Source organism: Arachis hypogaea, chromosome 12 (assembly GCF_003086295.3).
Source record: "Arachis hypogaea cultivar Tifrunner chromosome 12, arahy.Tifrunner.gnm2.J5K5, whole genome shotgun sequence".
Taxonomy (NCBI): Eukaryota; Viridiplantae; Streptophyta; class Magnoliopsida; order Fabales; family Fabaceae; genus Arachis; species Arachis hypogaea.
The window spans coordinates 111,352,975-111,368,973 of NC_092047.1; the positions used below are offsets into that span (position 1 = coordinate 111,352,975).

At 28.4% G+C, this 15,999-nt stretch overlaps 1 protein-coding gene across 1 annotated transcript; it reads left to right on the forward strand.

Annotated features, from left to right (window-relative positions):
- The first annotated feature begins 4,982 nt into the window (after positions 1 to 4,982).
- LOC112728277 (cytochrome P450 76T24) lies at positions 4,983 to 7,862 on the forward strand. Its single transcript, XM_025778347.3, has 2 exons — positions 4,983 to 6,123; positions 7,091 to 7,862. Exons 1-2 carry the CDS (start codon positions 5,203 to 5,205, stop codon positions 7,709 to 7,711), a joined length of 1,542 nt encoding a protein of 513 aa, XP_025634132.1. The 5' UTR covers positions 4,983 to 5,202; the 3' UTR covers positions 7,712 to 7,862.
- Positions 7,863 to 15,999: the final 8,137 nt, after the last annotated feature.

The window sequence follows — 15,999 nt, forward strand, 5'->3', positions numbered from 1 at the left end:
ATTCCGACAAAATTTGGCACAAGACCACCTCTGAATCACACAAGAATCGTCGTTTTAGGTTGGCCTCATTCTTCGCCAGTGGCCTCCTCTCCTCTGCGTTAGCGGCTTCTTCTGCCTCTGCCACCAGCCTTGCTGATCCCCAGAAAGTTATCGACCTGAGAGAGGAGGTGCAGAAGCTAATACAGAAGTTTCACGAGCAGCAGAAGCAGTCCGAGCAGAAGTATCAAGAGATTCTTGCATGCGTTGCCGCCAGCTCGGACCTGACAGAGAAGAGGAGGAGGATGAAGAAGAAGAGGAAGATGTTAAAGAGGGATTTTTTGTCCCTCCAACAAAAGGAACTGACACGTGACACACCTGGGATTGGTAGCCGTTTGCTATTCGGTTGTAGGGATCGTTTTGTCTATTTTTTTAGTGAATAGGGACCTGGATGAGGTTTAAAGATGATTAGGATGCGTTATGTCTTACGGAAAAAAGGTCAGGGACTGAAAAGGGTATTTACCCAAGAATCAATTTTGAACATTCTTCACTATTATTTTGAGTTTGTATCACTTGAAATATTGTGTGACAGAGTGGGTCAAAGAAAGATATTTACGTGTATTTTTACTTTATACAATTTAAATTTAATTTTATTAAAAAGAACTTATTCAATATTTGTAGACACGCACAATAAATATTCTAAAAAAAAAGTTATTTTTATTATTTTAGAGGTCATTGAAAAACTGCATGCAATAGGAGAAGAAAATAAATAAATGTTAAAAGAAAAATCACAAAAATACGAAGAATAAAGTTAATATTTAAAGAGTAAAAAAATAAATATACAATTCAATTTCAGTTTACATATATAGTAATGCAAATATCATATACCTAATTATAACAAAAAACTCTATTATTAATTAATGCTTAATAGAAAAGAATTGGATGACACAATAAATACATTAAAAATCTATATTTTTTTATTTTTTTTCTATAAAAGTTTGTAATTGTTATACTCTAGAAAAACCAACAATGAATAAATTGAACAAAATTTTACATTCAAAAATTAAGGTGTTGCAAAATATATTAAACAAAATACAATTGTACGGTGACATACTCTATTCTTCAGTCTTCTCCCCCATCATAAAATGGGACAACATAATTGAACACACTACTATTTTAGTTGGTGGTAGGTTGTCTTTTCTTAATTATTGATACTATTTTAAGATAGAGTTTAGCTATTTCGTATCTTTAAGATATATGTTAAGATTATAAATTTAAAAAAATATTTATTAAAAATAAAAAATTTAAATTTTAATATATTTATTTTATATTTATTAAAATAATATATTTAAAATATTTTACTAATAATAATTTTATTATGTACTTTTAGAATATATAATAATTAAATTCTTTTAAAATTATATTTGACTTATTAAAATGGTAGGGTGTTCAAATTAAAGTTACCAGTACCATGATTATTATTAATATTGAAATTCTATTATTGGTTAATGCTTAATCGAAAAAATATATGCTGGGTGACCAAATTAATTTTGTAATTAAATCTAATTAAATATTTTAAGATATTTTTTTATTTATCTTATATTTAGATATTCAACTTTCAAGCAACATCTTCTTTTTCTCTTATTCTTTTCTCTTCTTCTTTTTTTTTTTTCTACTTCTCTTTCATTTTTCTACATTTTTTAGTTTATTTATTTGATTATTTTTTGCGTATTTTTTAAAATTTTATATGCTTAAGTAGAAGAAGAAAAAAAAGAAAAAAAATGCATAAAAAACCACAAAAATTCTTTATGCAAAAAAAAAAAAATTTACCACAATAAACATATAAGTTTTTAAGGTAAACCTAACTTTTAGGAGAAAAATAAAGGAAGGAAATATAAAAATTTATTGAAGAAGAATACAAAAATTTTACGAAGACAAACGCATATAATAAATAATTGTTTGAAGGTAAACACACAATCTTTTGAAAAGAAAACAAAGAAAAAAATATATAGAAATTTATTGATAATATACGTAAATTGTGATATTTAACTAAAATTCATGTTTTATACTTTTGTACCATTCAATTTTAACCAAAATGCTGAAAACTTGTTATAGTTTTCACATATGTGAAAGATGATACTTTAAAACAAGAAGATTAGTATAGTGAAAAAGTAAAAGTTACTATTTATTTATTATTATTTGTAGAAGTTGAAAATATAATAACTTCTCAGAAATATCATTATAAAACTTCTGCAATTATATAGAAGATTAAAGTGTAAAATTACTGGTACGGTCTAAAAAACTAAAAGAATCACACTACCCTTACCTTGCATATAACTCTTAACTAGGACTATATATATTAGCTCCATAGAGATAGATTAGCCACATACACATATGAGAACCGATGACGATAATCATGGAGTATCTAGTATTACTTCTTACTAGAATGAGACCCGCACGATACGCGGAAAGGTAAATTAATAATAGTATATAATAAATATTAAAAATTATTATATTTTATAGAAATAAATTAAATATGTATAAATTGAAGTTAAATTTAAAAAAATATTTTATTTTAAATAATTTATAATATAAAAGATTTGGATGTTAGAGTTATACAAAGTAATATTTTTATTTGGTGGTTTGATTTTTGCATTTTTTTTAGTTGATGGACTTAGTTATCTTATGTGGTCGCTCGTCCTCCTTTTTTTTTTTGGTTGTTAGAGTTGCTGCTTTTTTCTTTTTGTCGTAGGTTTTTGTGAAGATATATTCTTTATGAATTGTTGAGTTTGATGTACTTTCTATTGTGTTATTTGGTTCCATCTTTGTATGTATGTTCTTCTTCCGAAGATGTGTCTTGAATTTGTATGGTTTTCTTTCTCCTTAATCTCTTGATGGGGTGGTGCTTCAATGTCATTATTTTTCTGAAATGTCATTAGATTTGAAGCAGTTGTGCCCAATAAATTTTTTGCGTCGCCATCAAATAGTACAAAAGTTGTTGTAACACTTTGATCTGAAACATTTAATTGAATTATGAACCTAAAATAAGTATTGGGTTAACAACTAATAATTTGATAGATGAGATTATGAAAAGTATATAGAGTTACCTTATTGTTGGATATTGTGGTGTTTAATTACATGTGCCACAAATGTAGTTGTTTCTTTTTTTTATATGCTTTCTTCTGAAACTTTTTATATTTAACATAGTTTCATCCTAATTTGTCATCAATTTCGTTTATAGTTGCTAAAATTATGACGATCTTTTTCCCATTCCAATATTCAATTTATATTATCATTAGGTATATGGTATTTGAGTAAGTATGAATGTATGATGTATGTTGTGATTTTTTTTTGTCATACCTGATCATCAGATTCTCATTGCATGACCATTAGATCTTGGATAGTTATTCGTTTTCTAATCGTTCTGCTTTGAAAGAATGATACTCTATTGAGTAAGTTTGAGATGTACAGTTCGAAAATAAATTTTTTGTGCTATATTTGATGTTATGTGAAGGAATATTGATAAGAGACTTATATATGTAGTTTAAATGGTATGAAATTTAAATACTTATAACGTAAAATTTATTATGATTAATAATATTATTATGACATTTGTAATAAGAATGTTTATTATCTTTAGTGAGTTATTTATAAAAATTAATAAATTAATTGTTGCGGTTATAAATTTATTGTATTGTTTATAACGATAAAGATATAATAAATATAGGAATATGAATTCAATGTATTTGTAGGTTACAAATTTATTGGATTCTATTTTTTAGTTTTTTATTTGTATATTTTATTTTTTTTGCTGATTTGGAAATAATAGTTGATTTGGCAAGAATTGAGTAGTTAATTCTAAAGTTATGCTAAATAAACAATATTGCTGATATGATATTAGTAGGAGGAAAGAAATATCCAAAAATAATGTGATGCATGTTTATGTATCTACTTTTATATATTAAGAATAGATAATTTCTTTTGAGTTCGTAAGCATTATTATTCATCAAATTCTCAAATCCAAATTAGCCATGAGAACACCTAAATCAACCAAATTCCCACTAAGACCTAATATTGGCGTTTTGATACCTAGTGTTTTTTCACATTGAAATATAAGTATTTTTTCAAATTCTATATATCTCTTGTTTGTAAATGAAACAAAATAAAATAAAATTGTGTTTTATTTTATTTTAAATGAATTAAAATGGTTTATATCTCGTTTATAAACGAGATATAAACCATTTTAATTCGTTTAAAATATGTAAAAAATAAAAATTAATAAAAATAAAATATTTAAATTATTTATTTAAAAAAAATTCCCTTATTCTACTCATTTAAGAACTCTCTAGAAAAACTAACAATGAATAAATTGAACAAAATTTTATATTCAAATAATACATTATGGTGTTGGAAAATATCTTTAACAAAATATAATTGCACGGTCACATAAGACACATATTCTCTTCTCCACCCATCATAAAATCCGACAACATAATTTAACACAACTATTTTAGTTGGTTGTAGGTATTTTCTCAATTATTGATGCATTTTAAGATGAGTAATGCTAGGTGGCCAGCAACTTTTGTCATTTGTAGTCATCAAATAGCCATCAATGATGGTTTTAATGGTGTGAGATTGATGTGAGATTTCATCCAATAGTTCATTTTTCTTTGCTAGTTACATGCTGGCCAAAATTTTACAAAGTTGCTGGTCCCCTAAACTTTTCCATATTAAAATCCTATAGTTGGTAAGTGTTAATCGGAAAGAAATAAATGTTACGTGACCAAATCAAATTTGTAACTAAATCTAAATAAATATTTTTAAAAACATGTTTTTTATTTATCTTATATTTAGGTGTTTAATTTTCACAATTTTTTTTCTTATTATTTTCCTTCTCCTTCGTTTTCTTTTTCTTCTTTTTCTACTTCTCTTTCATTCTTCTACATCTTCTCTTTCTTCTTATATATTTTTTTATTTATTTATTTGATTTTTTTTTGTGTATTTTTAAAATTCGTATGCATAAAAAGAAGAGAAAAAGAAAAAAAAATTGAAAAATGCATAAAAGATCATAGAAATTCTTTGCACAAAACCAAAAAATTAATCGTATGGTTTAAAAAAATTAAAACAATCACACTACCCTTACCTTGCATATAAGATATAACTCTCAATTAGGGCTATATATATATAAGTTCCATAGAGAGTAGCCACATACACATATGAGAATCAATGATGATCATGGAGTATCTAGCATTACTTATAGTTTCTTTTGTGTCCATAAGCATTATTATCCATCACATTTTCATCAAATCCAAATTAGGCATCAGAGCACCTAAATTAACCAAATTCCCACCAGGACCTAAACCTTTACCAATCATAGGAAACATCTTAGAACTTGGTACCCAACCTCACCAAGCACTTGCTAAGCTTTCTCAAACATATGGACCAATAATGACTCTTAAGCTTGGTACCATAACCACCATAGTTATCTCATCTCCTATGTTAGCCAAACAAATCCTCCAAAAATATGACCAAATTTTTTCTTATAGAACAATTCCGGATACCATTAAAGCACTTGATCACCATTTGTATTCAGTGGGATGGTTGCCACCTTCGACTCAATGGAGGATCCTAAGACGAGTTTGTGCTACGAAAGTGTTCTCTCCACTAAAACTTGATTCCACGGAAGTTCTTCAACAAAAGAAACTGCGAGAATTAATGGATTTTGTGAAAGACAAAAGTGAAAAAGGCGAAATTTTGAATTTCAGTGAGACTTGTTTTACAACTGTACTTAATTTTATATCTAACGCTTTCTTTTCTATGGATTTAGCTCATTACGACTCTTCTAAGTCTCAAGAATTCAAGGATATAATTTGGGGCATTGGGGAAGAATCAGGAAGGCCTAATGTGGTGGATTTCTTCCCATTTCTTAGATTCCTTGATCCACAAGGTGCACGTGCAAGGATGACCAAGTATAATGAAAAGTTGATAGCTTTTGTTGATGGTCTTATAGAAGAAAGATTGAATTTAAAGGTTCTAGAAATGGAGACTACCAATAAAAGAGGCAAAGATGTTTTAGATTCTGTTTTAGAAGTTATGTTGGAAGACAATTCTCAAGTGACTCGTCTCCATGTTGTGCATCTCTTTCTGGTGAGTATCTTGTCCAATCCATCAAATATTTCAAGGTTTAGCTTTTGAAATTATTTTTTTTGGGCTACAAAGTTGAATACTTAATTACATTCTTTTTGTTAGTATGTTTATATAAAGTTTAATTTTGATATTGTAAAAAATTTTACACAATTATCTAATCAATTTTATACTTTTAAATCACTTTTGAAGTAGTGGATTATTTGAAAATGAGGAAGTATAGGGAGCCAATAAAGTATTTATACAATGTGTATAATAGGGGGATAGATATGTTCGATTTAGTAAGATATCAGATGTTTATTATCCTTGGTATCCGGATGGTTATTCTGGATAGTATGGATGTATTGTGTTTGAGAAATTAGTAGTATTTTATCTTGGATGTTCATTTTTTAACTCATATTGAGCCAAATAAATAACTCATTATACACATTGTATAAATACTTCATTGGCCCCTAACGGGATTCTTTGAAAATTAATTACTTTTGTTAACATGGTAATACAATGATTGGTTATGATGAGTAAATAATATTAGGATAAATTATTTTGATTTCTTTTAACATTAGATAATATTACATATGACATCTTTCTTTTATAAAAATGTACACAAGTTTTTCTTAAGGTTCATCGAGTTATTTATATAAGAACCAGTACTATTGTGCATATGTTTTGTAACATTTGACACAGAACTTCTTTAGAAAAATAATATTGAAGGATAATAATTTGATATGACAAATTAAAGAATGTCTTGAGTAAAATGCTTCACATAATATTATTAGTTTATTACACTTTAATAATTAGCAATTTGTTGCGCAAACACTAATATATTAAATACTATTTTTTTTGTTAATGAGCTACAGTTCAAATGGCATAATTTTTCTATACTTACCTAAAAGTCGTGGGTTCGAGAATCTTAACTTCGGAAAAAAAAAAAAACTATTTCATCTTTTGTATTTTTGGAAAATTTTGTTAGATTTTATTTGTGGCTGGAGTAGACTCAACATCAATCACCATAGAATGGGCAATGGCAGAGTTATTACGTAATCCAGAAAAATTGGAAAAACTTAGAAAAGAGCTTCATTGTGTTCTTGGCAAAGGTGAACAAAATCTTGAACAAATTGAAGAATCACATATCTCAAAGCTTCCTTTTCTAAGAGCAGTGGTTAAAGAAACTTGGCGCTTGCATCCACCTGCCCCATTATTAGCACCACACAAGGCACTCGAAGATGTTGAGATAACTGGATTCATGATACCTAAGAATGCACAAATTTTGGTTAATGTATGGGCCATGGGAAAAGATTCAAGTATTTGGGAACATCCAAATGAATTCATGCCTGAAAGATTCTTAGATAGTAAAATTGATATTCATGGACATGATTTTGAATTAATTCCATTTGGTGCTGGAAGAAGGATATGCCCTGGATTGCCATTGGGTTATAGAAGTGTGCACATTGCGTTGGCTACTCTTCTAAATGGCTATGATTGGAAGCTAGCAAATGGACAAAAATCAAAAGATTTGGATATGTCTGAGAAATTTGGACTTACTTTGCATAAGGCTCAACCTCTCCAAGCCATTCCCATAAAATCACAATAATGAAGATGATGCTTATTACAAAAGAGCAATCTTACTCTTCTTAACAAAAATATTTAAAAGACAATAAAAATCAGTTCAAAATAGTTTAAAATCTCCTTACTTTATGTATTTTATAATTATTGTTGAAATAAATTAACAAATTTAGAGCCAACGAGTAATATCTCAAATGACATAATCTTTTCATTCTCATTTAGAGGTTTTAGATTCGAGTCTCATTCCTAACTTTAAAAAAAAATTAATAAGTTTATATGTGTAATAAATATATAATTATATATATAAAATTATGAATGCTAAATTAAATAAAATAATTTAAAATTATTATCTTTTTTAACATTACTCTTTTTTAAATACTTTTTTATTTTGTAGACTTTATAAAGCATTAAATAATAACTACACTCGATCGAATAATTCAAGTTAGTTATCGTTTTTTATATATAATTATACATATGGATTAAGATGATGATTAAGAATATTTTGGTTGTATAGATAAAATTTAAGGAAAATTTTATATATAGAAATTAGAAAGTTATCCTTATTGGTATTTTATATATAGTTAACTTCTTACTTGAAAAATAACGCTAAGAAATTAATTTTTTTAGTTAACATCAACAATTTTTTTAAAAATTATTTTACTAGATTTTTAAAATTATTACCCAACCGCAGAAGCACCAACCTAGATGAGAGATTTATTTTGCTAGCAAATAGTGAGAAGCAGGGGATGGATGGAAAATGCATTTTGCTATAGATTCACGTATACATGAATTGTGAGGTTACTTTTGGAGTTTTACCCTGACTCAAAGAGGAAGTGTGATCTGTGATTCCATTTTCTTCTGCCAATAATAATCTCATCATCATCTTCCAGCAATTTCCAGGGCAAGGAGGGTTGATGTTGTCATAATATATATCCTTTTTATGTCTTTGTTGCCATTACTTTATCTGATTGGACAGTGTATTGGCTAACTCAGCGAGGAGAGAAGGAGTTGTTTGATGAAACATTTGTACTCTTGCATTTCTCGCTTTAGATTAATTTTACACAGTGATAAGTCATCAAAAATATACATGGGACAGTTCGACCTGTTTGGTCGGAAAACGGCTTGTTCAGCAAATTAAAGTATATTTTAATACAATCCTACTACGTTACTAACAGCATTTCTGCGAACTTCTGCCAACTCTTATTTATAACTGTGTTTAATGGAAGTGTCTTTGTGGATGTATCTAATAAAAATGTCTTTTTTATAGCTGTATTTAGTAAAAGTGTCTTTAAAGATATATTTTTTGGATGTGTCTCTTTATATATGTGTTTAAAATATAATAATTAATTATTGTTGGCAATAAGTTGGCAGATAATATATTGGTACCCTATACTTTTCCATATTTTAAATATAATCGGTTCCGTCATGAGCGATTCCAAGAAGTGGATAATAACTTGAAAGAATTTATTTCTAAGCAACTAGAAGATGAGTCCTGCTAGAAAGACAATGGAGTATTTGTATAATGTGTATAATTGGTTGTTTATTTAACCCAATATGAATTAAAAATGAAAATTATCCACGAAATAATCAATTTAAAAACTCTTATATATTTAGTTATTTCACATCAAATTTCAAATTTCAAATTTCAAATTTTCCAATTTCAAATTTTGAAAAAATTCAGTTAGTTATTAAATCCTCTAATACTCTCTTCTTTTTTAACCGGCGGCCACCTCACCTTCATCAATAATCATTCCATTTCACCATCGCTACTTGGCATGTTACATGCCACTCACCCTTAATAAAAATAACCATCCACTTAAGGATAAAAATAATCATCCGCATACCTAATGAATTGAACATCTAACATATTTTAATTATATATAACTAAACTCAATCCAATCAAAATAATCATCTACATAAAAATAAAATAATCATCCGCATACCTACTAAAATGACCATCCTAAATTAACCATTAAAATAGAAGAAGAAGATGAATAAACAGAAGAAACTATTATTGTGGTGAAACATAATTTTGAAGGACTAGTCATGACAAAAGCGGCACTGTTGTGAAGCATAGGACTCAAATCATGAAAGAAGCTAACTATGCTTGGATCAGAAGAAGAAGAGCATGATGATATCATCGGTGAGAAGAGACTTGAAGGAATCGGAGAAAGCGAAGGCGCATCGGAGGAGGTGAGGACGATGTCGGGAAGAAGGCACACACTGCGACAAAGGCGCTGAACATCCGGGTTGTTGCAGTGCCGTTAGTTCGACCCACACAATATGCGCGTCCTCTCTTCGCGGTAGCCTGTGCGGCAACGGCGCCAGTCGGAACAGTGTCGGCGCGATTTCCAATGGCGACTGGTGACCGTAGCGTTAATGTACCGGCGAGATTTCATGAGAAAGATATAGAACGCTGACAAATTATATTGAGAGAGAGAGGTGAGAGATGGAGGTAGTTTATTTGTTTCCAAAACCAACAATAATCTTAATATTTAATTTAAATTTTAAATTAAAAACTATTTAAAATTAATTAGTTGCCTATAAATTAGTTTTAATTTTAAATTAACTCCATTGTATATATAATATAAAATATACTAGGTCTCCTCATTCTTTTCCCTAAAAAATATATTATTATTAGTATATAGACACCTTCTCGCTCTTCCGTGAGAAACGACTAAGGATATTGCTTTCACATTAGAAAATGCGAGCAATAGTGGTTGATATCGGTCACAACGTGCTTATTATGCATGTTGCTCAGTTGTCAAAACGAGACGTGAAACCGATAAAGTTATTAGTTTCTTGATTCAATTAATATATTATTAGCTGAAGTGGTTAATTTGGGAAATGGATTCTTTTCAATTTTTTTAATATTTGACAAAATTTAGTGTGGTCTCTTACTTTTGATTTTATAAGTGGGATCAGAAATAAATAAGAAAGAAAATAGTGAATAGTTAAATTAAACACTGCACACTATTTATTTTTTTTGTTATTGAAGAGGATTTACTCCCGTTAATTTGATCATGTTAAAAAAAATTAAGTAAAAATACTGAAATGTTTTTTTTTTTTATAATTTGTGCAATTAAATAGGTAATACCACAAATACTCCAAATAACAAATTTAATAGTAGAAATTAAATAATTAAATACTATAATTTTTATTGTGAAAAATTTTTTAAAAGAGAGACAAAACCTACAGAACTTAGTCTAATAAATCTTTCTACTATCAAAATAATGGGTATATAATTAATTTTTTTAGTAGTATTAATGTATCTCAACAATTAATAAAATACATCATCAAAACTGATGAAATCAATATAAACCTTTCACAAAAGTAAGTATCTCAAATTAGACAAAAAAAAAAAGACAATACAACTAATAAATTATAGAAAAATTATCACATGTTCCACCAATAAAAACAGGAACATGAAAAAGACTAAAATAACCCTAATTTTTGAGGTAAATTGACAAAAAATGTTAGTTTAAAAACACCGTCCGTAACTCGCAGTTAATATAACATCTAAAGGTGGAACAGTGACTATAGAAAATTGGAAATAATGAGCCTTAGGTACTGTTTGGGAATCCAAATAAATAGAAATTAATGGTTGTATTTACATCTAAAATATTCTTCTAATAATTATTGGGTACAACCAATGTTCATTTTTTTTCAATAAAAAATACTTTTATTATATGTATAAAATTATTAAAACAATCTAAGTATGATGACAAAATTTTAATAGAAGTCATTCTATTTAGGAGTGGCAACATACATCTTATCTGTGAGTATTTAATTTGGTCAAAGCAAATTTAAATGTGGGTTGAATTTCAATTCTATCCCACCAATCCACACCTTATATATGTATATGTTATAAAAATAGTAAAATATATTATAGGTGGATATTAAACCAAAAATCTCTCACTTAGTATAAAAAGTCTTTAATATTGAACCAAGATCATCAATTAATAATAATTTAACAATTTTATTTATATAAAAATTAATTTTATTTTAGTGATATATAAATACAACATTATATCACAATATTTTATTTGTATTTATATTATTAATTTAAACAAAGACTTTATGTAAAATTGAATATTTGATGGTTATATTATTTATGGGATGATTGTATTATTTGTGGGATAATTGTGTTGTCTGTATTAAATTTTTAATTTACATGCTCATTAAGTTATATAATAATATTGCATATTTGTAAAAATTCGTAAGAAAGGTTGGATACTCACGAATTAATTGCATGTAGGGTTAGCGTTGGGTTGCTATCAACTCGCTAATAAAATAGGATTGAATTCAGTAATAAATTTAACTCATAAATAAAATTAGAATTGAATTCAAACTCTATTCTACTCATTGCCACCCCTAAATTTTCACTGTATGCTCAGAACTTTGCAAATAAATATTACATTTTTACATGTTCAAAATCATCAAATATATTAATATTTTATTATTTATTATATCATTAATTTGTAAAATAAAAAATATACACTTTTATATAATATTGTCAATTATATTTATTTAAAATTTAACTATTAATATTAAATTAAGATATTTAATTAATTTTTCATTCTCATATATTAAAAAAAACCATTTACAAATAATTTTACACCATATAATTAATACTTTTTATGTATATATTATTTATTTAAAATAATTTTTTTCAAAATATTTATTATTTTATTATATTTGTAATATTATTCAACTATTATATATATATATACACACGTTTTATTAATATATGACATTTATTAATATTTACTCAATTTATTACTATCTATTACTTAATTATATAATTCTTTTCACAATATTTGAGTATAATTTAAAAATGTGCTAATTTCTTATATTTTAAAATATTTTATTTATAAAATTATTTTATAATATCCATTTTAATATCGACGTTTAGATCTATGGTTAATTTAATAAATGCTTTAAACACCAACTAATAACTATCCAAAAGTCCAAAATATAGTGCCAACTTTGAATGAAGTTAGACAAATAAGACAGATTCAGCCTTCTAAACTTAGGAAAGGCTGGAACGATTGAATGTTCAATGTGCACTACTTTTGGTATAGATCCACAAAAAAAAAGTTATATTGAATCTCTACCATTTACATTTTTTAAATTAAATATGGATGGTTGAAAAAAATAGAATAACATGTTTCGCTCAAGTACAACGGAACATGTGATAAGCTTCCTAAATTATATCTAATGTTTATCTATACACTAAAAACAACATACTAAAATTTCATAAAAAATAAAATAAAGGTTAAATTACACAATTAGTCCCTACACTTTTAGTAAAATTACAAATTGGTCCCTATAGTTTAAAAGCTTATAATTGGGTCCCGGAAGAAAATTAAAATTTGTAATTAGGTCCTCAATAACGTTTACTGTCAAAAAAATATATATTTACCATAATGTCCACTTCTTCTTTTTCCTTTTCTTCCATTATCCTTTCTCTTCCCCTCTTCCCCTTCTTTATTCACTGGCAGCCATGGCCATGTCATCAACCACCACAGCAGCTCTCTTCTTCTTCCCCTCACTTCCTCTCTGCAAATTCAGTTTCTCTTCAAGCAAATAATAATTTGCTGGGCTGCATTTTTGCATTTCTACTGTTGTTCAATGATGCTGATTATATGGTTTGAAATGTTGAATTACAATGAATTCAAAACTCATCCATTATGAAAATTCAACTTCCTTTTATCGTAGTAGCACACAAAGTCTCAAACTTTGACTCTGCCCAATCTTTCTGAACTTTCTCTGATTACTTCAATATGTAAATGTAGTTTTTCTTTTATTTCTTATACAAGCTTGGGCAAACGAATTATGTTCATACTTGAGGAAATTTGTGGGTTTTGAGTTAACTGAGTCCGGTTGTCTAGATGACCATAATTGTAGATAATAATGTGATAATTCATGTTTTTGGATGTCAACGAATGAAAGATGCACTCTTGGTATTCGATGAAATGCTTGTGAGGAGAAGGGTAGCGTTTGAGAAATGTTGGTACATATCTGAATATGTTTTTCATAGTGCCAGAGCTACATGTTACCACCGATCCTAACTTCACTGCCGCTATTACAGCCGCCATCTCCTGCATCATCGGAGGTAACTACAACAACAACAACAACAATAATAATAATCATAATAATAATAAACCAAACAGCACTTGAGATGGTAACAACGACAACAACGGCAGCCATCTCCTCCATAATCCAATTCATGACGCTCTTTCCTCTTTTTCCTCTGTTTTGGAAAGTGGAGAAGTGATAATGAGAGGGCTGGGGTGGGGGTGGGGTGGGTTAGAGAATTTTTGGTCATTTTTAAATAGTTAAATTATAGTGTTGGTCCCTATACTTTTACTAAAATTACAAATTAGTCATTACTACTAAACACGTACAACTCACATGTTTTAAATAGCGAATATGCTGAGGAATATTCCATTAAATCAAACGGTGTTTAAACGGTAGAGATCCAATTACAAATTTTAATTTTCTTCAGGGACCCAATTACAAACTTTTAAACTATAAGGACCAATTTGCAATTTCACTAAAAATGTAAGGATTAACTGTGTAATTTAACCTAAAATAAATTTATCAATTTAAAGAGATCAAATTAAACCTGCCCATTTCTCCAATTTCTTCTTCTTCTCGTTGTGCTCTCCCTCACTCTCTGTATCTTTCTTTTTTGTTTTGAAAAATTAAGCCTTCTAATCTCTTTCTCCCTCACGTGGCTTATAGCCACTTCTTCCTCTTTTATTTATTTATTATTTTAAAGTTATGGGTTCTACTTGAGTTGAAGACCCATCAATAAATCTTCTTTTCACCGATTCAAATGGGAATAGGCTATTCTATTAAGTCCATCTTCTCTTTACAAGAATCAAACTTCACTGTAGGTAAATTCTTAATCATCATATCTAAATATTATTATCAGTATGGATCTTCTCAAGTGCATATGACTTCATCTCAAGCACTTGACGTATCCAATGATACCTCATCTCTATGAGTTTCGATGTAGAATAAAACGTTAGATTCTTACTGAGATGGATAACACTTTAACTGTCACAAAATAATACAAACTTCTCTTGATTGATACCTAACTCTTGTAGAAATTTTTTCATCCATAAGAGATCCTTAGAAACTTCAACAACAGCAATATATTCTGCCTCTGTAGTCAAAGCAACACATTTCTAAAGTCGAGATTGCCACGACATAGCTCCCACTATAAAAGTCATCATATAACTAGAAGTAGACTTCCTTGAATCAAGATTCTCAATCATATCTGCATCTGTGTAACCATCTAACACAGGTTGGCCACTCCCAAAGCATAAACAAACTTTAAAAACACCATTAAGGTATCTGAGAATCCACTTCACTGATTGCTAGTGTTCCTTGCTAAGATTAGAGATAAATCGACTAATAACTCTAACATCATGAGCAATATTTGGCCTGGTGCAAACCATAACATACATCAAACTACCAACTACATATGTATATGAAATCTTCTACATTTCTTCTTTTTCTTTCTCACTTGTAGGATATTGTCACGAACTCAACTTGAAATGACTAATAAGTGGAGTACTAACAGGTTTGGAATTACTTATGCTAAACCTCTCTAAAGTTTTCTCAATATACTTCTGCTGCGACAACCATAGTTTTTCATTCTTTCTGTCTCATGCCAAGGATTTTCTTTGCAGGAACAAATCGTTCATTCTTCAATGAAGGATTTGTTCAAGTCTTTCTTAAGACTTTCGATCTTTTACAGTGTCATGACCAACAATTAACATGTCATCAACATAAAGCAAGAGAATTATAAAGTAACCATCAAAGAATTTCTTAACATACACACAATGATAAGAAGAAGTCTTACTTTATCCATGACTTTCCATGAAAGAATCAAAATTTGTGAACCACTATATTGGTGCATGCTTTAGCCCATATAAGCTCTTCTTCAACTTACATACAAGATGCTCCTTTCTTTTAACCTCAAAATCCTCTGATTGCTCCATATAAATTTTTTGATCTATGTCATCGTGAAGGAATGCATTCTTCACATCAAGCTGCTCAACCTCTAAATTCAAGCTAGCCGCCAATCTAAGCACAACTTGAATAGAAGACATCTTCACAACTGGAGAGAAAATCTCTTCAAAATTAATACCTTTCTTCTACTCAAAACCTTTCACAACCAACCGAGTTTTGTACCTTGGTCGTGAGACATTTTTATCTGCTTTCAATTTAAACACCCATTTATTCTTGAATTCTCTCTTACCATTCGGCAACTTCACCAATTTAAACGTATGATTCTCA

Coding starts and splice junctions, on each gene's coding strand:
- LOC112728277 (XM_025778347.3), top strand. CDS start 5,203: ATGATGATCATGGAGTATCTAGCATTACTTATAGTTTCTTTTGTGTCC. Junction 6,124..7,090: donor ATGTTGTGCATCTCTTTCTG/GTGAGTATCTTG, acceptor AAATTTTGTTAG/ATTTTATTTGTGGCTGGAGT.